Source organism: Tursiops truncatus, chromosome 1, assembly GCF_011762595.2.
Source record: "Tursiops truncatus isolate mTurTru1 chromosome 1, mTurTru1.mat.Y, whole genome shotgun sequence".
NCBI lineage: Eukaryota > Metazoa > Chordata > Mammalia > Artiodactyla > Delphinidae > Tursiops > Tursiops truncatus.
Genome location: NC_047034.1, coordinates 162875737 through 162897246, shown reverse-complemented (window position 1 = coordinate 162897246; position 21510 = coordinate 162875737). Strand labels below are relative to the sequence as shown.

Sequence of the window (21510 nt, the reverse complement as noted above, 5' to 3'; positions counted from 1 at the left end):
AATTCAAGTCTCTCCAATTCCAGATGCCTTTCCTCTCTATTCTTTTTTTTATATTTTAGTATTTTCTCTATTTCCTATCTTTCCTACAAAAGGAATGCATAACTTTGATGAAGATCAGAAAAAAAGAATAATCATTATAATTTAAAAGTGTATTTTCTAGGGCTTCCCTGGTGGCACAGTGGTTAAGAATCCACCTGCCAATGCAGGGGACACGAGTTCGAGCCCTGGTCCGCGAAGATCCCACGTGCCATGGAGCAACTAAGCCCGTGTGCCACAACTACTGAGCCTGCGCTCTAGAGCCTGCGAGCCACAATTACTGAGCCCGCGTGCCACAACTACTGAAGCCCGCACACCTAGAGCCCGTGCTCTGCAACAAGAGAAGCCACTGCAATGAGAAGCCTGCGCACTGCAACGAAGAGTAGCCCCTGCTCGCCGCAACTAGAGAAAGCCCGCGTGCAGCAATGAAGACCCAATGCAACCAAAAATAAATAAATTAAAAAAAAATAATAAATAAAAGTGTATTTTCTAATTCCTAATGTTGTGTTTGCCAGGCTGGTTGTGCCCTAAGAGGTGGTTGGCTGTGTCCCCTGCCCATTCTTGGGAGCGTGGAGCTCAGGGCAATTAAGGAAGCTGGGAAGGAAGCTGGCAGATGCCAAAGCTCTCTAACCTCTGATCCTGTACACGTGCTGTTCCTACCCTGAATCCTTCTCCCTTCCTGTCCCTCCGCCATCTGTGCATCCATCTCACACTTTGATTCATCCTTCAGGTCTCAGTTTAAATATCATCTTCTGCAGGGAACTCTCTCTGATCCCCTCCCCACCCAGCTCAGTGTCTGCTCTGCGTTCGCACAGCCACTGTGTTTCTCCTATCCCAGGAGATACCTCACTGAACTGCAGTCACCTGTGTCCTCCCTAGGCTGTGTGCTCTCTGAGGGCAGGGCCCCATCTGACCACTGCTGTACCTTCAGCAGCCAGCTCAACAGAGAAGGTAATGATCAAGTTTGTTGAATGAGTGAAATAAAGACTGAATGGATAAATGAATGAATGAACAAGGGGACGTCTCTATTCTCAACTAGCTCTGTCTACACTTGTATTATTTTTCAATTCAAACAAATATCATTTGAGTGGCCTTATGGGGCCAGGCACTCTACCTAACTTCAGGGAATCTCATGCTAAGCAAAACCAGTCTAAGGAGAGACTGTTAAGTAACTAAACTATAAATAAATACATACTTATATATGACTAGTGGGAAATGCCATAGAGGATAGGAACAGGGGACATATCAGAGAACAGCAGGGAGGTGAGCTATGACTTTGGGGTGGGTCACATCTGTGTTTGAATCTTTGGCCACTTATCTGCTGTGTGACCTTGAGCGAGTCTCTTCACTTCTCTGGGCTTTGGTTTCTCATCAGGAACAAAGGCTGCTGATGCCCCTCCTTTAGGGGTACTGTGGAGAGAGAATGTTCATCTATTCAACAAATATAGGTTGAGTATCTCCTTCTATTCAGAGAAACAACTTGCCCAAGGTAACCCAGATGGGCAGTGTGTGTGGGATTTGAACTCAGATCTGACTGGTTCTCTGGATCTGGCTGATGGTGGGAGGTGGGGGTAAGTCCTAGTCTTGTTCCTCTTGGTTCATCCCCAGAAGTTGGGAGCGGTGATCTGCCTGATGCAGGCAAAACACCTGTAGATCTCCCCACGGTGATGGGGGAGGGATCTTCTGCACAGAGAAAGACACAAAGTTTGATGACACAAAGGAGATCATTCAAAGGGATGAACCATTCAGCAGGGCATTCCGTCGTCCCCATTGAGCCCCTCTGACTCCCTGAACCTCATCCTCCTCACTGAATTTCCCTTCTTCTCCCTCTGTGAGCCTCTAGCACCAATGCACCCACTAAACCCCTCTCCCCTCACTGAGCCCATCACATTCACTGAGCCCCTCCCTCACTGAGCCCCTCCCCTCGCCCTGCCCTGAGCCTCCGCTACTCCCGTCACTGAACACCCTCCCCCTCACTCCCTCCTTCAAAGTCCTCCTCCCTTACCCTTCACTGAGCTTGACGCCCCCTCATGGACCTCACCGTCCTCTCTGAGCCCCTTCTGAGCTGCCTCTCAGGAGCCGAGCTGTCTCGCCCACGAATCCCAATCACTCAATCTAAGGCACTTAAAAGCACTTAGAGAACATGATGCGGGGGTGGGGCGGGGTGGTGTGGGGGTGGGGTGTGCTCCAACGTCCTCCTTCTCCTCCACATCAAGCCAGTGCAGCGCCCCCATCAGCCTCCTCTTCAGCCTGGGGCGGTAATCACACTGGCCACACTTTCGGCAGGTCCCCTGAGCCCACGGTCTGCTGCAGTTCTTCCCAATTGGTCTCAGCTGGTTGCTGGCCCTCCAGCCCCTGCCACCGCCCAACACAGAGCCCTTTCATTTCTGATGGCACTTTCAAGTGGATGGCAGTGTCATGTTGTCTGGGTCAATGTTTGGAGGGGGTATGGCAAGATCACTTCCGCTGTGGGAAAAATGGCTAGAGCTGAGTTCTATCGTTTTGCCAGTATGACTAAAGTCCCAGTTAAGCAGCGTCCCCTCAATGACAGTGAGGAGACCCAGGTATCTGAGTTCCCGGAGGGCATGCATGGATGAGCTTGTCCCTTTCGGCGGTCCAGATTGAGCCACGGACCTTGGGCAAGGCTCCACTACACCTTCTGGGTCTGTTTCCCGCTGTGTGTTAGGTGTGGGGACACCTACTGGGAGGAGCAGACAGGAGCAGGGGCTTGGAAAGAATTGTGCCCACTGCGGGGTGGGGCTCCCCTGGGGGGCCACCGAGATTTGCGAAAGCCGTGCCAAGCTCAGCAGCAGTGCTGAGGTTTGTTCTGCAAGTGAAGGGCTTGCCTGGTGAGGAACCAACACTGCCAGATCCCCACCAGGAGGCCAGTCGCCCCTCTGTGTTAACCTCTCCATGGCCGCAGGGAGATTGGAGAAGGTGGTCCTGGTGAAGTTTGCGGCCCAGGAGACCAGGTAGAGCCGATTCAGCCAAGGGGCAGCGTTTGGTATGTGCAAGGAGACAAGCCTCCTGAGTTGTGTCTCAGGCTTTCACTGTCACATAGTGTGGCTTCAGGCAAAAGCCTACCACAGGTGGGGACTGGAGTCCATGATTTATAAGCACTAGCTACTAGAGCTTATGACTCAGGGGCCAGGCTAGAGAAGATGCGGTCCCCTTTCCACCCAAAATTTGGAGGAGGTGGATAGGGACTGGATGCCCTAGCAGAGCAGCCTGGGTCGAAGGACCAGGGAGCTAAAGGGTTTGGGCAGTGTCCTGACGGGGCGGGGCAGGGGAGGAGGGTTCAGGGCATGCTAGTCTTTGATTGGCTGTGCTGCCCTTCGCTCCGCCCCATGGTCTATAAGACGCACCCGCGGCTGCCTTGGCGCTAGTGTGGGGGCTACGGCCGCGTCTCTCTCTGTTTTGAGGCCTCCATCCTTCCCAGCGTGGGGGACAGCCGGCCAGACCCGCGGACCTACTGCTGCGGACCGCCGGGGGGCGGGGGATGCCGGGCTGCCGCATCAGCGCCTGCGGCCCGGGGGCCCAGGAAGGGTCGGCGGAACCGGGGTCCCCATCGCCGCCGCCCGGGGAGCGCCTATTCTCCCCTCAGCCCCCGTCCCCAACTCCGACCTTGACCCCGACCCCGGCTCAGGCCTCACCGCAGCCCGAAGTGGCCCAGGAGTCGGCGGGCTCGGCCGAGGGGCAGGAGCTGCAGCGCTGGCGCCAGGGCGCTAGCGGGGGCGCGGGGCGCACCGGGCCGGCAGGGGGCGCGGGCGGCGGCCCGGTCGCGGCGGCGGCGGCGGCGGCGGCGGCAGGGGGCCGTGCGCTTGAGCTGGCCGAAGCGCGGCGGCGACTGCTGGAGGTGGAGGGCCGCCGGCGCCTGGTGTCGGAGCTGGAGAGCCGCGTGCTGCAGCTGCACTGCGTCTTCCTGGCGGCCGAGCTGCGCCTGGCGCACCGCGCCGAGAGCCTGGGCCGCCTGGGCGGCGGCGTGGCGCAGGCCGAGCTCTATCTGGCGGCGCACGGGTCACGCCTCAAGAAGGGCTCGCGCCGCGGCCGTCGCGGCCGCCCGCCCGCGCTGCTTGCCTCTGCGCTCGGTCTGGGCGGCTGCGTGCCCTGGGGCGCCGGGCGCCTGCGGCGGGGCCACTGCCCCGAGCCCGATTCGCCCTTCCGCCGGAGCCCGCCCCGCGGCCCCGCCTCCCCCCAGCGCTGACCTCCGCGCCGGGACCTCTGGCCACCCCGACAGGCCATCGCCGAGGTGCCGACCGACGGATTGTGGACGCCGGCTGGATGGACGGCGTCACCGACGCGGATGGACAGATTGCCCGACCCCAGGAGGAGACAGTCGGGGGGCCGAGGGCCCAGTAAAGAAGGCTAAACTGAGGTGCGGTCTTAGCGGCTGGTGTATCCGTGGGGCGGGGCGGGGCGGGGCGGTGCAAGGCTCCAGACCTTAGGGCTTCTGGAGTCCGCTGGGTCCTTAATAAAGCTGTCCGCTTTCTGTTGCCGCCACTCCCAGACCTCCGGCGGAATGAGGTAGTAGCACCAAGTCCCCATTATAGAGTTGGACAAATGGAGGCTGCTCAGATCCCAGAAGGGGTTTGCCAGCAAACTTTTACCTGTTGGAGCCTCCTGCACTGACGCAGCACCCCACCCTCACCTTCCACCAGCGCTGCATTTCCTGGGTCCCTTGGGGCTGTAAGAAGAGTCTTGCCCTTGAGGCTGCTGCTTTCTGGCACTACCCTCCGGGAGCCCAGAATAATGAGGCCCCGGGATCGGGTGGGGGCTGGCACAGCGATGTACCTCTGAGTTCTCTTCTCCTAAGCCCCTGTTTCCCATTCGGGGAGATGGAATCCCAGAGAGGCTATGGATTTGCTCCCATCATACTTATACTTAGGACCTTCCACTTCTAGGAGACAGGTCTTTTCTCAGGCCCTCATGCAGCTTCGCTAAGAGTACAGTCTGACTCAGATGACCAGGGTGGGGTGTTTGGTGACTGCCTGAAGCTTTGCCGGCTCTCCTAGGGGCTCCCTCCCAACCTGTCACTAAGATGGCTCTGCCAGGGATGGAGCCAGGTGACATCCTCTAACAGGCCCCAGGGGGGCAGGTATGTCATTGGCTTCTAGATTCTAGAAAGTGGGGCCTTAAAGGGCCAGACCCGAAATGAGATCTGCTTCTCTTCCTTTCCACACGCCCTTCAGGCCCCCCGTTCCCCTGCCCCACTCAGCTGTGAATGGCCTGGCTGCTGCTTTGCTGCTCACTGGCTGAGTTGACTGCAGCCTCACTTATCAGTCTGTGATGTGGGTATCTTCACCTCTTGGAAGGGTTGTAGTGAGGTTAACACAGGGCAGAGGTCTATCTTTTTCCATAAATCATGGAAGAATGTTTTATTCTCTTATATCACACCTAGAAACAGGCACTGCTTTTGCTGACGGAGCCTAGGAGCTGATTTAAAGTCCTCATTTTACGGAGTGGCAAGGTCAGCTAGGGACAGAACTAGGTCCTAGGCCTGTGTGTGTCCTTCTCGCAGTTTCTGTCTGCTGTCCAGGGGCAGGGGCTAGATAGAACTGGTGTCAGCTTGTCTGCCGTGTGACCTAGAACAACTCTGCCCTGTCTTTGGGCCAGTTTCCTCAGTCCTTCTCTGAATGTAGCTGTCCCTCCTCATGTCAGGGCTTAGGAATGGCGAGAAGAGTGTAGAATGAGATAATTAAGAGTCACAGGATTCTGGTGTAATCCCAGAGTCCTCAGGGTCAGGTGTACTGCTCTGAAAGGCAGAGACCCAGGGGCCCTCACCTGTCCTTCTCCCAGCTAACTCTTCCTCTCCCCAGACCAAAGTTTTTGCCTGGTTTCTCAGCTAACAGCCAGGACTTCCTGAACCCATTCTTAGCTGGGGAAGGGAAGTCCAGGAGGAGGTCTCACAGACTCTGAGAGCTTGTGGACTGGGAGAGCAGTGAGGGGCCCTGGCATCCTCTGGCCTCCCCAGAGAGAGAGGACCTTCCAAAGCTACTTGGGTCATTTGGGATCTAGAGGCCCAGAAAGGACAAGGACTCCCTGGAGGTGACACAGTGAGGAGCTCAGGCTTCAGTGCTGGGCTGCAGCCAGGACTGATTGTTTTCTGGGTTGCATGGGAGAGGGACACTTGGTCCAGAGAAGCTTTTAGCTAATGGTGTAAAGTGCTCTGTGTCACCACAATTTTGCCTTTCTCCGGGATTTATTGGTAATCAGCTTTGTCCTGATTTTGGTGTGGGGGGGCGGGGTGGGTAGGGAATTAGAGATGGCTCTTGCTGGAGATAGTGGTATATGTAGGAAATGGAGATTGGTCCTAGTGTCACAGGCAGCTCTGTCCCCTCCCTCCACTTCCAGATGTCCCACGCTTCTCACTAAGGGCCTCGGCCAGGGCACACAGTGTTCAGTGACTTGAACCCCAGCTCTTGGTTCAGTGCTCTCTCCACTACTCCTCAGCCAGTTAATAAAAGTCACCCTCCCACCACTGTCTGGCCCACCCAGGGCCCCTCTAGAAGGCTTCATATTCTCCTCAATCAACAAACATTGATCTCTGCTCAGTCCCGGGGCTCAAGAAGTAGCCCTGAATCAGAGGGTCTCTGTTTCCGAGGACTCGTGTCTCTCAGCCCTCTTCTAGGCAGCCTGCCCTGGCCATGTTGGAGGGCTGTTTTTAGGCCTTCACAAGTAACTATAGCCCCTGGTTATATACTGCATCCCCACCCTGCATGGCTTCCTGAACACTTTCTAGATGGCCCAGCATTCTAGCCCTGGGGACTGGGCTGAGTACAGGGGATCCTGGGGGATCTGTGCCCTGAGGACATTGATTGCCACCAGTGCATCTGGAATGTCAGCTGAGGGAAGTGAGGGGCTGGAAGACCAATTCAGGGTTTTAGTCAGGCCCTGCCCCTCCCGTGGATGAGCCCTTTCGCTCTCTTGGCTGGTCCCTGACAAGTGAGGCACCTCTGGGCGGCGCCACCAGAGGGCAGTGTGGGCTGCTTCTCCGGGCGTGCGGGCAAGGCCTGGAGCAGGGTGGGAACCCACAGTGTCCCCGCCTCCAGCCAGCCTCTTCCCTTGTTGCCCAGGCTTCTCAGGCTTTGAGCTTTAAAGGTCTGGCAGAATGTGTGGGTACTGGTGGTCACTTAGAGAAGGGGCGGGCCTCTGACCTCAGAGGGAAGGACCATCAGGAAAGACTTTCTTGGAGAGAGAGGTTGCCCCTGTTGGCTGTCACCGTCTGAGTAAAAGCCCAGAGTAGTTTCACTCCTCCCAGATTTGTTACCCTGATAATTGATCAGAACACCCCATCCTGCCGCCGCCCCCGCCGCCACCTGGGAATCAAGGTGGCTTCCTAGAGATTAGGCTGAAGCAACAGTTCACAGCTAAAGTGCTCCAGGCCTGCAGTGGGCAGTCTCTAGGAGGTTCCCTTCGCCTAACAGCCAGGTCCCTGGAGAAAAACCCAGGGTCCCAGTCTTCTCCGAGCTGAAGGAGAAGCAGAGCCTTTACCTCCTCCCATGCTTTACAGCCAGCATGGGAGGAGGTATTTGGGAAAGCTGGGAGATCCCCAGCCTATTTCTTCCCACATTAGACCTTGACCGCACGCTGGCTAGGAGTGATGGGGGAAGGGACTCCTTGCTTGTGGCATAATATATTAACCACCGCCTCTATGCCAGGCACTGTGCTAAGCACTTTACACCCATTATCTCTTTCAGTCCTCCCAGCTACTCTGCAAAGTAGGAGTTAGCCCCGTTTCCACAGATGAGGAAACTGAGGGTCGGGGGGGCAGGTGGCTTGCCCAAGGACATAGAACCTCTGAGTGGGGGACACCTTAAACATTAGGCTATGTGGCTTTTCATTTATCAGGCTAATGAGGGTTTCTGAACTCTCACCCTTTGAGTCTGGGTACAGTGAACCCTGGTCCTTGGTTCTGGGGAGGGATGTGATCAGACATTGGAGGGGTGGCTTATGCCACCCCTCCAAGGTCTGGGCACACCCCCAGAGGCTGGCTCCCCTGCTTGGTTGTCTGGGCTTTGGGGGTAAGTCAGGCTGAGTCAGCACACGGGGCTTCAGGCAAGGGCAGGCCAAGGATGCTCAGGGCCTGGGCTTGCCTTGGAGGCTGCCTCCTCTCCCTGCATACGTGGGCTGGCATGTTTGGTGCCAAGGAGAGCAAAGAGCCTGGGATGGCAGAGGAAGAGGGTGACAGTCTCCATGGTGGGGCAGAAAGTGTCCCGTCTTAGAACTAGACAGACCTGGGATTTAGTCCTGACCTGGAGCTTCTCAGCTGGGAGACCTTGGGCAAATGACTTCCCTTCCCTGAGCCAGTTTCGTGTGTGTGTGTGTGTGTGTGTGTGTGTGTGTGTCTGTGTCTGTGTGTGTGTGTGTGTGTCTGTGTGTGTCTGTGTCTGTGTGTGTGTGTTTTATGGGGAGTTAGGGAAGAGATTATTTCTGAGTATTAAATGAGAGGTCACACTAAGTGCCTAGCACATAGAGGAGGTCTGTAAATGTTCGGTGGAGCCAACCTACCTAGCCCAGGAGGAGCTGCCAGGACAGAGCCCCCAGGCAGTGTGGGCCTTTGCTTCTCCAGAGCATCGCCATATCAGGCATCCCTGGAACAGTCCCCCTTCTCCCCCCCATGACAGTCCCTGAGGAGCTCCATAAGGGAAGAGGTGGAGGAGGGGGCAGGCTTTTTATCCCAGGAACATTCCATTCCAGCTGCTCAGACCAGTGGGGATCCCAGCCAAGGACAGAGGCCCGAGGGAGCTCACCCCAGGAGCCCCCACCCCTTCCAGGGTAGGAGCGGGTGGAGCCTGATTCCAAAATATTGCCCCTGCACCTTCTCTCCACAATGGCCCCTCTAAAGGAAGTAGATGTCGAAGGGTTTGGGTGGGGCTGGGTGGCTATGGGAGAGACAGTTAAAGCTCTTGAAATTATTCTTTCCAGCTCCTCCCAGCTCCTCAGAGCCTCGACTCGATCTGACTCCTGGATTCTGCGCCTTCCCTGGGCACCTCCTTCAGGAAGACTCCTCTCATTGACCCTACACAAGCATGGCACTCTCCTCGCTTCACAGTGGCAAGGGGCTGGATTCTGGGGAAGTTGCCGATACTATGAACTTCTCTATATATGCTGCATTTGACTTTGGCTTACACTGTACAACTGAAGATGTTACGACAAGTCCTTGAGACGCAGTCAGATCGTTTAAGAGTGCAGCAAAGCTTTCCAATGTGAAAGGGAAAAGGATCTCTTTTAGAAATGTCATCATTCTTTAACAAGTCACAGTGCAGCTGGGGTCCCCATTTTGGTAGATGCTGTTGCTTCTCAGTCTAACAGCACCAGGAGGCCTGTTTGAGGGGAAACATTGCTGTGAGCAATCCCTCAGTCCCCCTCATTCACCGTCCTTGCCCTCTCCAGGTGGGCACGTGCCTGCGGCCCCTCAGAAAGGTAATGGGCTGCTGGCTCCCGGGGGACACACCTGTTTCTCAGGAAGAGGCGTTGGCAACATAATTCTAAGTTTTAAATGAAAAAAGGGAGCACATTTATTCAAATATCCTGATGGTAGAGGGAAGGGGGCCACGCTGACTCACACAGAACCCAGAACTTGTAGAGTTCCGCAAAATGAACGCATATAGGGTCAGTTCCTTGATGTATACATTCAGGAAGAATAAATCTCAGCGATGTGAGACAAGCACGCGTGGTTTTGAGGTTTACTCTGTGAGTGGCGTTGCCGCCTTTCCTTTTTGTGTGTCTGTCACGGCTCTTTAAGCTGGCAGTTCCGTGAGCAGCTTCTGTTTAGTTTCGTTTGGCAATCTGGGCCTGCTTACTGATTTGTAGGCTGACTTCTCCCTTGACCTGGCTCAAAGTTGACCCTCTTTATGGAGTCTTCCCCAAATAAGGATGTGTTGAGGAAACTACACACAAAGGGGTGCGAGCGCGTTTGCCATAACACGGCAGCATGGTGATCCGTGGAGGATTGTGTGTGACCGTGCTGGTGAATGGATGGACCTGTCTGTCACTCAGGCTCCCAGCAGGAGACACAGCACCCTCAAACTGGGCAGAGACTTAAAAAGGGACTATTTCCAAAGATGGGGGCTGGGCTTAAGAAACTAACAAGGTTTATGCAGCTCTCCAGGGCTAGCAACAGGGAGAAGCCATTACAACTCCTGGGCCTGAAGGGGTAAGAGAGGAGAGGGGAGGGGAGGGGAGGGCACACGGACCCGGAGAGTGCAGCTGTGTGGAGAGGGCCCCTGAAGGGAGCAGTGGTCTCTGGTTGAGAGATGTAGGCAACCACGGTGACCTGATGGGAAGGGAGCAGGGGGAATAAACACCTTATTCTTCTCCTCCCTCCAGTATCTCCTGCTGGGGACTCTCATTGGCTGAACCCAACAGAGAGGTAGGGAACAAGGGGGCCATTGATGCACAGTCCGTAGAGGTCAGCCTCCCAAGGGCACAGAGCCTGAAGAAGGGCGGAGAGTGGGACTGGAAGGGCCGACATATGCAACTGCCTGAGGGCATTATCTTCCATTCCCTAACGTTCACTGCAAGGCTTTTTCTCCCTCTGGAGCTCCCCCCACCCACCATGGGTCACAGCGGGAGAGTGGACTGTTGCTTGGAGAGCACTGTGGGGTTGGGGATGGGGGATGGGTATTTACTCCCTCAGCCTTCCCCTCTCTGGCTCTGATTCCCAGTTCTTGATTCCTTCCTGTCCCGGCATCTTAGATGGCTGCAGGAACTGTCCATGAGAGAACAATGCCAACCACTGAGTCAGTGTTTTTTTTCACACCCGGAAACACTACACCTCTCCCAAACACACCCCCGGGCACACCTGCTGCCACATGGGCCTCTGACATAGCCACCACAAGCCATGGCTGGTGTCACAGTTGCATTAAGAAAATGTACAAACTTGGCAAACAGTAATGCAAACTCTTTTTCTGTCACATGTATCTACAGGAGACATACTGTCACGCTCATCCACGTGAAATCAGAGTGTAGGATGGGGCAGGGGTTAACAGCAACGGCTCTGGGGGCAGACAAACCTCTGACCTCTCTGGCATCAGTTTCCTTGTCTGTAAAATGGAAATTCTTGCTCTTCTCTCGTGGAGCTGTTGGGAGGGTGCACCGAGAGGGTGTGGTTGGGGAGAACTTAGCAAAGTGATAGTTGTTAGTGGCAAACTCCTGTCTCCCAAGCCTCACGGGGAACGCCCGCGCCTGCACAAGGCCAGCAGGACACCATCAGGCGCGCGCGCCCTTCCCCAGACACACCTGCCGGGAGCCTCTGTACATTGGCAAGTCCCCTCCGCCCAGAATGCTCTTTCCCCAGACACCCGCATGGCTTGCTTCACACTGTCTTTAAGGCTTTGTCCAATCAAATGTCACCCTTTAAAGGAGGTTCACCCTTTTTAAAATTGCAAACCCAGCACTTCCAATCCCTTACCTTGCTATGTATATTTTTAGCCATTGCTGACCTTCTAAGACTATATAATTTAGTTTATTTTCTTTCTACCCCATTAGAATGTAATCCTCACAAGGGTAGGGATCTTGGTCCTTTGTTTGCTGATGTGTTCCCACCCCTGGAGGGGTGGCTGGCACACGTGGGCTGAATCCAGTGCACACATGCGTGTGCCGTGGCTTTCTGGCTCTCTCCCCTCTGAAACGAGCACGTCCAGGCGAACCCCACTCCCCACCCCAACAAGCTAAGCCTGTGTGCTTACATTGGGAGCATTCCCCTCACGCCCAAAGCAGGAGCTGGGACCAATTTAGTCCCCCCATCCCAGGACCCTAGTTGGGTAGGCACGGCCAGCGTGGGGTGGGAGGCTGCTTTCGGTCACCAAGCAAAGCAAGCCTTTCCACTCATCCTTCCAGCCATTCTGAGCCCAGCAGGGACCCAGTGAGCAGGTGAGATGGCTGGACTCACCCAGCTGACCAGGGGCCTCCTCTGCGGCCTTGTTTTTTCCACCCTGGCTGGAACCATCAAAGCCAGCACTTCAGAGGCCACTAATGAGGCTGAATATGTTAAGGACTTTGCAACCCTTGGATCAAAGAGGCTGGGTAAACAGTGGGCAGCATGCGGCTGATGCCCTGAGGCATCAGCCTGCTTGAGAGCTTATGGCTGGTAGCTGGCACTCACTCCCAGACAGGCCCCAGATGCGTTTGGAAAGGAGAGTCCCTACCCCTCCAGGGGACCTGCTTAGGGCAAGCCAGAGTATGTCCATCAGCAGTAGGGGGTGAGAGAGGAAGCTGGAGGATTGAGGGAACCTTTCCCAGCAAGGAGGCCAAGCCTCGGCTCTGGCTCTGAGGGTCCTAGAAGCCTCCCAGTCCCAGCTGCCACCACTAGGGGGTGGGTCTCCAGTCCAGACTCACCCTGCTTGTTCTCCACCTGCTTCCTGGGAAGGGTTAGGGAAGGGTGGTGAGCAGGGCTGGGGTCAAGCAGCCCTGAGCACTGGAGTGTGAGGCCAGGTCCAGGGTCATTAGGACTCCAGGTAGGAAACTTTGAAATATTTGCTCTTTAGCAAGAGACTTGCTGAGGTGATGTCCAGGGGCAAGTCACACCTGTGTGGACAGGGGCTCCTAGGACAGTTGCCAAGCTGGGCTGGTGCTGGGGGAAGGAGGAGCATTCCCCAGCTACAGCCCAGGACTCAGACCCTGCCCTCCAAATGTCTCCTCTCGCCACATGTCCCCTCCTATAATACAAGCCAGACTCAGGCTGGGGGAAGCAGCCACAGACCCCACAGACTGTGGAAGGTCCTTCTCCCAGGAGAAAGCATGGTACTAGGTTCAGTGTAGACAATCTTTATTGGCAGGTGTTAAGAGTGCTAAATAGTAGCAAGTACAGAGGGATGGGAAGGGAAGTGGGACGTGGCTCTCCTCCCCCTCGTAAGGACCCTGTAACCAGGCCAGGGGGGTGGGAGCACTTGACTGTGGCTACTTTGGACCCAGCACCCTCTGGAGAACAAGCTCCCAGGCAGGAGGGCTCCTCAGGACATGGGGGAAGGGAGCTGTACCCCGGCAGGGGCATGGGCTGTGTCCCACCCCAGGCTGCTTAGTTCCTGTCCACCGCACACCTCAACCGACAGCTTGGGGTAGAGGTGTTAGGGGACTGAGCTAAACCTATCCCTTTCCAAACCTATCTGCCTCACGCCTCAGTTTCCCTCCTCCTAGTTAGTGGCCCAGCCCAACCCAAAGTGAGTAGTTCCCATAACATACCATATTTTAGCCACTGTGTGGGCTGCAGGCCCTCGGAGGCTGCTGGTTCCACTGTGGGCTGGCCCTACCCAAAAAAGGCCCCTTCTAGGCCACAGAAATCAACCTGAGATGACAGGCATTGAAGCTACCATCCCAAACATTCTTTGTCTCCTGAAGGCAGTTGACCCCCAAGACGAATTTCCCCTGCACCCCACAATCATGCTGGTCCAAAAGTGTAGTGCAAATAACCAAAAGGTCCATTTACCAAGAATCTAAGCTTGGCCTTCAGCCCACAGGGGCTTCACTCGGGGGAGGAGTCTGGTCTGTTCAGTTTAAGGCCCAACCCTGCAGCAGTGCTGGGCTACCTGGTACAGGCTGCCTGTCTCTGGTCATGTTCTCCATGCACTTCTGGAGGCCCCACTCCATCTGCAGAGGTCTAGTCCTTTCTGGCCAGGGTCTGAGTCAGTTACAAGGCAGCCAGGTGGGATAGGAGGCGTGGGCCCGGGACAGCAGAGGCTGCACGGGGGTCACATAGTAATTGACAGTGGTGGGCACGACCCCATCAGGGACTGGGGAGCGCCAGGCCAGGGAGGCCATGGCCGCCGGGCCCTGCTCGGCCAGCGCCTGGAGCGCCAGCGTGGCGATGAGGGCCAGTGTCTGGCGGCGCTCGTGGCTCATGAGGCACACTGTGCTCTCGTTGACCACCCGGTGCAGCGTCACCAGGCAGGCGTAGCGGCGCGCCGAGTCGGCCCCGCTGAAGTGGGCCTCGAGGTAGCGCTCCAGCATGCGCTGCTGTTCAGCCAGGTCCGGGAAGTCGATGAAGAAGCGGGAGCACATGTAGCGCTGCAGGGCGCTCACGTCGGTGCTGGGCCGCGGCCGTAAGCCCCGCACCAGCAGGTGGCAGTACTTGAGGAGGCCGCCCCCTCGGATCTCTTCGGGACTGCGTGTGGCGATGATGCGGTGCCGCAGGTGGTCCAGGGCCTCTGCGAAGTCCCCGTACAGGCTCTCGCCTGTCACCGTGGGGTGGAAGGCCTCGGACATGGGTGTGGAGGAGCACTGGCTGAAGAGCAGCAGGGAGTCCAGGAGGATCTGGAAGGAGTCTATGCTAAACTCGAATTGGCGCCTGACCGAATCCACGAACTTGAGCTCCACGTTCTTACCGCTCTTGTTGGACAACGAGATGAGGCTCCAGCGGTCCGTGTCTGTGCACACTTTCACCAGCTTCTGCACATAAGCCTCCTTGAGTGTCAGGGGTGTGATCTTGGCCCGGCTCACGCCGGCCGGCAGGAAGTCCAGCAGGCAGGCCAGCACCACCTCTTTGGTCAGCTGGAAAGACGCCTCGCTGCGCAGGTCCACGCGGAACACCAGGTCCAGGTCCTTGTAGCCCAGGCCACTCTCGGGGTGCAGCACGTGGCTGGCGGCCGAGCCGTGCAGCCGCACACCGTGCACGCGCAGTCCCTGCTCCTCCAGGCTGCTGCGGACAACCTGCAGAGGGGATGGCAGGAGGGAGAGGTATCAGCGACCTGGGCCCCTGGGGTCCGCTGTGGACTTCCACGTAATAATCACAGTGACATCAACCGCTGTTGACCACTTATCAGCTGTTGTGCCTTTGGAAAATCATTTAATTCTCTTAGCCTAAGCCTCTATTTCCTAATCTAGAGAGTGGCCCCTTTGGAGGAATGACTCAGCAATAATGATAACACAGACGTGCGTAGAATTTACTAAATGCCAGGTCCTGATCTAAGCACTTTATACATTAGGATATAAACTCACGTAAATCTTACAGTGACTCTATGAGGTGGGTATTATTACTCCCACTCTACAGATGGAGAAATGGAAGCACAGAGGGGCCAAGTAACTTGCCCAAAGTCACACAGCTGGTGAATGCAGAGCTGGGAATTAAACTCAGAGTTCATGTCTTAACCAGTATGCAATTCCACCTCTCTAAAACTTCAAGTAAAACACTTCGTTTTGTGCCAGACATGATGCAAACTGCTCAAATGTGTTGGGAATGTAACTGGCCGTTCACGTGCATTACTACATTAATGCTCACAATAATCCTGTTTGAGTATTATTACTCCAATTTACAGATGGGGGACCTGAGGCACAGAGAGGTCATGTCCAAAGTCAGAGAGTAGTCGGGCTGAGACTAGAACCCAGGACAGTTGGATTCTCAAGTCCATGCGTGCTCTTTTGACTATGACTCATTCATCTATCTTTACAAGGACACAGTGAAGCAAATATTAGACTAATTTTACAGATGAGGAAACCGAGGCTTATAGTGGTAAAACACTTAAGGCTCAGAGAGGAAGCCATTCAGAAATGGCAGGGCTGGAAGCTGAAACCCAAACTCTTTCTGCTCTTGGGTGAGGGGATGGGTCAAAATCCCTGGACCCGGACATTCAGTGTTCTCAGCAGCCCAGAGTACTTCACACACCGAAAGTGACCAGGCAGCATTCTTACCCTGAGCGATTCTGCAACCCCGCCTTGCTGCCAAGTCAGCTCCAGACCCGGCTGCTCTTCAGGCCTCCCAGGGAGTTACTACAAAGAATGCACGTCAGTGCTGAGAAGGCAAGCTGCAGTGGGGCAATCTGAGGCGGGCGGCTCCCTCCAGAAAGCTTCCAGGAGGAGGACCCTGACTAGGCGAAGGTATTATCATGGCTATGGGGGTGGAAGCATCTGGCCCTCAGGGACCTGCAGGGCCAGGCAGCTGGGGCAGGGGAAGAGGAATATTGGCTCGGCACCTACTGGGTGCCAGGCATTGGACCTTCTTACCAGAATCTATGGGGAATAGAGCTTTAAAATCTCCCAGTTATAGATGGGGAAACTGAGGAGGGAAGTTACCTGCCCAAGATCACCCAGAGGTGATCCAGGTATGGCTGACTCCAAAGTCTATCTTCTTTCTACCACATTACCAACCCAGGGTTTGGAAGGAGCAGAGGCCAGAAAGCAGGGTTCTAATCCTCTCTCCCTTTCAAAGTTTCAAAATGAGGGCAACCCTCCAATCACGGAAGCCCAGGGCCAGAGTAGCTACGGAGCAGGAGGGCAGGGGTTGGGGAAGCCTGGCCAGGCAGACGGGGGAGGCTGGAAATAAGGGGCCAGTTGTTGCAGTCCAGCCTGTGGGACTTCTAACCCACACTCTGGCAGCTGGCAGCTGTGCCCATGTATGCCAAGGGGAGAACTGGGCCAAAGACTTTGTCCTAAGGACCCTGGCAGACCTGCAAAGTAGACCAGCCCCCTCTCCAAGTCCCATTAGAGCTGACTGGGCCTTACTCAGTGCCAGCTCCTGCCCCCAGGCTGATGCCCACCCTAGGGCATGGCATCTGGCCTGGTGAGTAGGTAGGAGTACCCTTGTTAAATCGCCTGTGTCAGGCCGTGGGGCCGGCCATGTCAGCCAGCCAGCCAGCGGCTGTTGTCTCTTTCCCAGGTGCGACTACAGCCAGCTTGGCAGGCAGTCCCCAGATAGATACCACCACACCCAAGGGCTGCAGGGCAGCTTGGAGCCTCCTGAATCAGACTTTCCAGCCATGGAGGGGGCAGTGGCTGCACCTTCCTTTCTTCTGTACCAAGGCCCTCCCCCAAACCACTCTGCTCCCAGGCTGCTGCTGAGACCTGCAGGGAGACCATAGGTGCTGTCAGCCAGCAGGCTTACGAAACTTGAATCCAGAGCCACTCTCTAGCTGCAGCTGGAGACATCAGAGTCTAATTCAATCCTCTGGACCCAGACAGGGCAAAGGACTTGTTTAGGGTCACACAGCCAATAAGTGGCTAAACTTAATTAAAACCAGTCCAGGAGCAGGGGGCCTCCTACAGGAGAGTGGGTCCCTCTAGCCCAGGGACAAGCAAGAATAGCATCTCTAACCGCCCAGATCACTGCTGTAGGAAAATCTCGTGGGGGTAGAGAGGTAGAAAGGTTCCAATTCTTGAACCATCGGACAACTCAGCACTAGTGAGAAGCCCAAAATCAACAACCAGCACCTCCCACCACACACACACACAAAACCAGTACCTCCACCCCCCGCCACACACACACACACACACAACCAGTACCTCCACCCCCCGCCACACACACACACACACACACACACAACCAGTACCTCCACCCCCCGCCACATACACACACACATACACACACAACCAGTACCTCCACCCCCCGCCACACACACACACACACAACCAGTACCTCCACCCCCCGCCACACACACACACACACACACACACACACACACACACACATCCCAATAGTTTGTGAAGCTGCCAGCTGCAGGTTCCTGCCAGGAGATGGACTTTCTTCACACCAGGTGAAGGCACCTGTTTCCTTTGGATTCTGGAAGCAGAAGGGGCGTTGGAGAGCAGTTCAACCCATCCCCATTGAACAAATAGGGACACTGGGCCCAGCAAAGGGAATTGACAACTGTCCAGGCCCTGAAGCCAGATGTCCAACCTCCCAGTCCAACTCTGAAGTCGCCACTTCCCCCTCCCCACCACATCCGGCTGCTCCCTGTTTTGTGATATTTCTGACCCTAGTCTAGGACAGTAGTACATTGTACTATTACCACATTGTAGAGTCAGCTCCTATTGACCGGCAGTCTCCCCCACCTGGCTGGAAGGCAGGGAGGCTGGGTCCCAGTCACATCTATGCCCCTAGTGTCCTGAACAGGGCCTGGCACAGAGCAGACACCAGTAAAGGCAGTTTGGACCATACTGATAGGGGCAGGGACTTCCCCTCCAGGGCAGTGCATGGTGCAGAGGTGAATTGCCGCACTGGGCTCATGCCTGAGACAATAGTCCTAGAGATACAGCATTTGGGGCCCCAAGGTTGACCTGACTGTCAAGGGGAGAAAAGCCTCAACTGGTTTCCTAATTACCCCATGACAGTGGGGCAGCCAAGAAATGCCTCAGTGAGCACCACTGATGAGTCAGCCCTGGGGAATCTGTCCCCACCCCCTCCCATTCCTTGGGAGGGAGGGCGAGGTAATCCCCCAGCAAGCACCACTCCCCCTCCGTGGAAGCTAAGGCAGAAGGAGCAGGGTGGTGGCCTGCTTCACCTGGCTTGCATGGTTCACTTCCCCAGAAAGTTCATCTGCTGGCAGGAATATGCAGGAATTGTGGCTAGATTTTCTGGTTCCTTCTATCTGCTAACACCTAGAAGTTGAGTCTTGGGAACTGCGGAAGAGGTGGGAAAACCTTGAACCTGCAGTAACCGGCTCCTGGGAAGACCCAAGATTCTCTGGGTTTGATTTTCCCCTCTAGGTAATCTTAGGCAGCTCGCTGCCCCTCTTGGGGCCTCAGCTTCCCCAGCTATAAAGTGCATACAATAATGACCATCTTCTGGTATTTCAGGGCATGACGGTGCCTGGGCTAACAGGTGAAAGAGCAATTTTAGGGTTGTTGAGAGTCAGGTAAAGGGAAGAGGGAGTCTGTGGAAGAGGAGAGAATTCTCTTCTGCTCCTCAGGAGAGAGGTGGGGCTTGGGGCCAGAGACTCGGCCCTCATTTCCAATCTTGGGGAGGGAGAGAAACACCTAAATTGGACACCTGATGTTGCCCTCCAGCATGCAGGCATCAGGTCTGGACTGGTGCTTAATCTCCTCCTGCCACAACCCTACTTGAGAGGGAGTGCTTGCTGGAATTTCTCAGCTTTCCCACCTAGCGAGGGGGCTCTGGAGCCATGCGCTGTGGGAACACAGGACAGAGTCTGCTCCTAGAACCTTGAGAGAGGGAAGAGGTAGAGAGTGAGACCCGGGGATGACGATTTAGAGATGAAAAGAACTATTTTGGACTCAAGCATGTACATCTACCCACCCAGGGCTGCCTGGCATCTGTTGTCCCTGCAGGCAGGGTTGTTCTTCCTTCACGGCCAGGTCCCTCCCTATTTCCCACCCCTCTCCCAGCCAGGGCCTAGGTGAATGGTCCGAGCGGAATTGGGGCTCCTTAAGGGGCGGGGGACGGGAAAGTCAAGTGGGGAGAGAGTATGAGGTGCAGGGGGAGGAGGGTATGGACTACCATCAATGTCGTGCGATTTTGTTACAGCCCCTGTCCTTCTCTGAGCCTTGTTTTCTTAGCTTTCCAGCAAATCGAACAGACTCCGGGAGCCTCCCAGCCACGAGAGCCTCAGCCCCATATCCCCGCCCAGCGCCTCTCACCTGCACGATCTGCCGGGGCTGCACGCTCAGCGTGGGGAAGTTGCCGCGCCCATGAATGGGAATCGGTTCGCTCAGGAGCGCATCCAGCCGCTTCACCTGCGGCCAAGTCAGCCCACTCAGGTGCCGTCCGAGGGAGGCCGATGCAGCCTCCGGGTCGGGGCCGCCGCCTGCAGGGGCGGCCGTAGCCACCGCCGAGGCCGCAGCGGTCTCCACCTGTGCAACCGCTCGGTCTGGGCTCTCCGCTCCGCTTTCCGAAGGCATCATTGGCCCGGCCCCGGGGCCCCGACGGCAGAAACCGGAGGGCGATTAAAGGGAAGAGGGCAGGGAGAGCGGCTGGGCCGGGGCCAACGCGGAGGGCGCGGGGCCGGACGGCAGCGACAGTGAGGCAAACCCAGGGCACACCTCCAACGGCAAGGACCAACAGACTCTAAAGCTTGTGGCCTGGGGCCCAGCCGACTCTTATAGGCCGCGGGCGACACGCCCATTGGTCCCGGCTGCTGTCACACAGCGGGAACCGCCCCGCCTCTCGACGCTCCTACCATTGGTCAGCAGAGCTTTGCACGTGAGCCACTGGTCGCCAGGAAGATTCCGATTGGCTGGAAGGCACGCCCCTGCCCCGCCCCTCCTTCTCCGGCAGAATTCCCTCCTTTGGTCCTTAAAGAACTTCTCTTCTCCGTGATTGGCCCGGGCGGAAGGCAGCGCCTGGATTTAAAGGGACTGCGCCCTCCAGGGGCAGACGTTAGGGAAGTGACCTGTGGAGTTTGTAGCGGAGTCGGACCACCAAGATCCCCCCCCACCCCACCCCCACCCCCGCTGGAAGGAATTTCGAAATCACCCGGCCTGGTGCTGGTCATACGCTATTTTCAGAAGGCCAGAGAGATTGTGCCACTTGTTCAACTCCACACAGTGCTCCTCCTGCTCTCCGTCAATCTTCCAGAGTTGAGAAAAGGTAACAAGCTTGTATACCGTGGAAGATAGTTTTTTTTTAATGTGACTTATTTGGAAATAGGGTCTTTAAAAAATTTTTTATTTATTTTTGGCTGTGTAGGTCTTCGTTGCGGTGCGCGGGCTTCTCATTGCAGTGGCTTCAGTAGTTGTGGCTCGCGGGGTCTAGAGCGCAGGCTCAGTAGTTGTGGCGCACGGGCTTAGTTGCCCCACGACATGTGGGATGTCCCCTGCACTGGCAGGCGGATTCTTAACCACTGCGCCACCAGGGAAGCATAATAGTTTTAAACTGTACTCTCTTTTGAGTACATCACTGCCTGGCCAGCGTTAATGTTTTGGTTTAGGGGTGAGGAAACCTGCTCAGAGACGGGGCCTGACTCTCTCAAGGTCACACAGCAGGTGAGACGGGGCCCTGGTGCTGAATCTGCGCTATAGAATCAGTGGGCGCATGCTCTTTCCACTACACTTGAGAGACCTAGGGCCTTCACGGGGCTGGAGGTTGGAGGGAAGCTGGAACTGGGGTGTTGGTCTTCTGGCAGGAGCTTCCTGGGTAGCTGGTGGAAGTCTTTCCTGCCAGCCTCTTACCTTTCTCAGGTCCTGTGTGACCTTGGGCAAGTCACTTAACCTCTCTAAGCCAGTTTCCTCATCTGCTCCAGAGAAGGGGCTCAATAATTTTTTTTAAAAATTTGACTTGATTATTTATAGTTGGCAAAACATTTTCATATGTTCTATTGAAATAATACGTTTCCGTGTTTTTCTCTCGCACTTTACAGAGCCTAGTGGGATGAGGCTTATTATTGTTGTTACTTTTAATCTTTTTTTCTTATTTTAAATATATGTGCTTGTGGCAAAATTTTAGAAATTGAGCCTGATTCATCTCTGCAATATTCACTTTTAAATTAAACATCATTCTTCTAACAATTAATTAAATATCATTCTCCTAACACCCCCATTCCATAAGGTAGGCTGGGCAAGGAGCAATGTGTCCAATGTACAGACAGAGAAACCAAAACCTAGAAATGGTAAACTACATTCCATGGTCACCAGGTTGTCTCAGACAGACCTAGGACTAGATCCCAGGAGCCTGACTCTCAGACTAGAGCAGCTGCTTCCTCTGTCTGGAGGCCAGCCCAAGCAAGATCCTGCCCTCGTCCCCTTCCTCCCTCCCTCCATCTTATCTGGGGTCAGGGACTTCCTCTGGCCTCCAGGGTGGGGACCTGCTAT

General features: G+C 55.6%; 2 protein-coding genes across 2 annotated transcripts; one reads left to right on the top strand and one right to left on the bottom strand.

Moving 5' to 3' along the window:
- Positions 1–3413: 3413 nt before the first annotated feature.
- TRNP1 (TMF1 regulated nuclear protein 1) lies at positions 3414–9703 on the top strand. The gene is made up of 2 exons (XM_019938379.2): positions 3414–4411; positions 8962–9703. Exon 1 carries the CDS (start codon positions 3536–3538, stop codon positions 4238–4240), a length of 705 nt encoding a protein of 234 aa, XP_019793938.2. The 5' UTR covers positions 3414–3535; the 3' UTR covers positions 4241–4411; positions 8962–9703.
- A 3085-nt stretch (positions 9704–12788) lies between these two features.
- TENT5B (terminal nucleotidyltransferase 5B) lies at positions 12789–19775 on the bottom strand. The gene is made up of 2 exons (XM_033840185.2): positions 19342–19775; positions 12789–14682 (listed from the first exon to the last, which is right to left on the bottom strand). Exons 1-2 carry the CDS (start codon positions 19603–19605, stop codon positions 13660–13662), a joined length of 1287 nt encoding a protein of 428 aa, XP_033696076.1. The 5' UTR covers positions 19606–19775; the 3' UTR covers positions 12789–13659.
- Positions 19776–21510: the final 1735 nt, after the last annotated feature.

Bases quoted from the DNA above. Each gene is read 5' to 3' on its own strand.
- TRNP1 (XM_019938379.2), top strand. From the start codon at position 3,536: ATGCCGGGCTGCCGCATCAGCGCCTGCGGCCCGGGGGCCCAGGAAGGG.
- TENT5B (XM_033840185.2), bottom strand. From the start codon at position 19,605: ATGATGCCTTCGGAAAGCGGAGCGGAGAGCCCAGACCGAGCGGTTGCA. The intron at 14,683-19,341 runs GTGAGAGGCGCT...TCCCCTCTGCAG, and splicing joins AGCCCCGGCAGATCGTGCAG to GTTGTCCGCAGCAGCCTGGA.